This window comes from Perkinsus marinus (assembly GCF_000006405.1).
Source record: "Perkinsus marinus ATCC 50983 genomic scaffold scf_1104296938338, whole genome shotgun sequence".
NCBI classification, from domain to species: Eukaryota; Perkinsozoa; order Perkinsida; family Perkinsidae; genus Perkinsus; species Perkinsus marinus.
The window spans coordinates 79-1,663 of NW_003213490.1; the positions used below are offsets into that span (position 1 = coordinate 79).

Sequence of the window (1,585 nt, forward strand, 5' to 3'; positions counted from 1 at the left end):
TCGGAAGGGGTCTTATCGAGAGGCGCCAAAGCGTCACCTGGATCATCTAGGCATTTACTCGAGATCCCGTCTAGGCTAGATGGATGTCGAGTAAAAGTAAGATTGATTATCTCCCGAGTAAGGGTCACGTGTGGGGCGTAGGCATTCCTGGAATATCAACTCAACACGGATGATATCCGTATTATGTAGGAGGATAGGAAGAGAATAGTTTAGGATGTATTAGTAGAGAAATTACAGCTTAGCTTAGTAGTGGGACAGCTGAGTAATGGGAGAGAACAAATGGGACAGCCAATTGTGTTAAATACTGCAGGTTTCCCTCCTGCCAGGGAGCAGACATGATGAATCACAAAAAACGATTAGAATCCATATCGAACAGGCTTTCGGATTGCTCGACCAGATACTCGCGAGCGACGAACATCACCATCTGAGGTTGTATCTGCCTGATGAGCAACATGCTGCGGATGGCTTGCTGCTGAGGCATCAGCAGACTTCCCCTTCACCCGCAAAGAGTAACGGACAGGAATCTTGAATTTGGCAGGAGAGCCTTGCTGAGGCATCGAAAAAGGCTTCGAAGAGAGCTGAACATTGCGACTGCTCCTTGTAACAGAATGTAGTCCAGTCTTCGAAGGCTTATCCAAGAACTCTGGTGGTGCTGGCAAACATTCCCGTACATGACGTTCCAGGACACGCGAAGTAGGAGGAGACGAGCCATAGTCCACGAGGTAAACCTTCACCCCTTCTTGCCGAAGAACCTTCATGAGACTCCAACGTTTCCCAACCTTGTACTTGCGGTCCAAATCATGATTCCGGGCGAAAACGATGGTACCAGGAGCCAGAGAAACTGGAGGCTTGGCATGTAACATAGCCCCAGATCGGCGTTCAGAGAGAAGATCTTGAATATTCTCATGAACCTCGGCCCGTTGACGACTATTCTGGGCTTGACGGAGATGAAGAGATCTACCATACATAATTAAGAAAGGTTCCACATGATGAACAGTTGTTGGTGTCGAACGTAATCCCCAGAGAATATCATCGACAATACTCGCAAAAGATTGCCTTGTCCATAAAGGGGAATAGAATGCCCCCTGAAGCTTCTGGAGGAGGGTCTTGTTCAACTGTTCAATAACAGCAACCGGACTGTACGGTAAACTCACTGAGTGGACTGCACCAATCTGTTTGATATAGTTGTCAACTTCACCACCGAATTCCGACCCTCGGTCAGTCCTTAAAACTTTGAAGGGCCCCAGGGAACTATTCATACTCTTAAGAGCCTCAGCAATATTCCTTGATGATTTTGAAGACAGCTCTCTAACCTCGGGCCAACTACTAAAAAGACATACAGCAGTAAGGAGTAGTCTATGACCAGTAGGGGTAGAGACAGATAAAACGTCTGCAGCTACTGTATGCCAGGGACTTGGTGGAGCAGCTCGTTGTACACCTTTCTGAGACCAACGCTGTTTGAGTTGTTGTTGATGACAGACCTGGCATAATGCAACGTGCTCACAAACCTTTCGAGCAAGACTTGGAAACCAGCAAAAGTCTTAATGGCACGGATTGTACGTTGAATACCAGGATGGAATACTGC

General features: G+C 47.3%; 1 protein-coding gene across 1 annotated transcript; it reads right to left on the minus strand.

Annotated features, from left to right (window-relative positions):
* Positions 1-421: 421 nt before the first annotated feature.
* Pmar_PMAR029587 (hypothetical protein) lies at positions 422-968 on the minus strand (the record flags this gene model as incomplete). Its single annotated transcript, XM_002782761.1, has 1 exon — positions 422-968. A coding segment is annotated over one exon (547 nt), but the record flags the coding sequence as incomplete, so codon positions are not given.
* Positions 969-1,585: the final 617 nt, after the last annotated feature.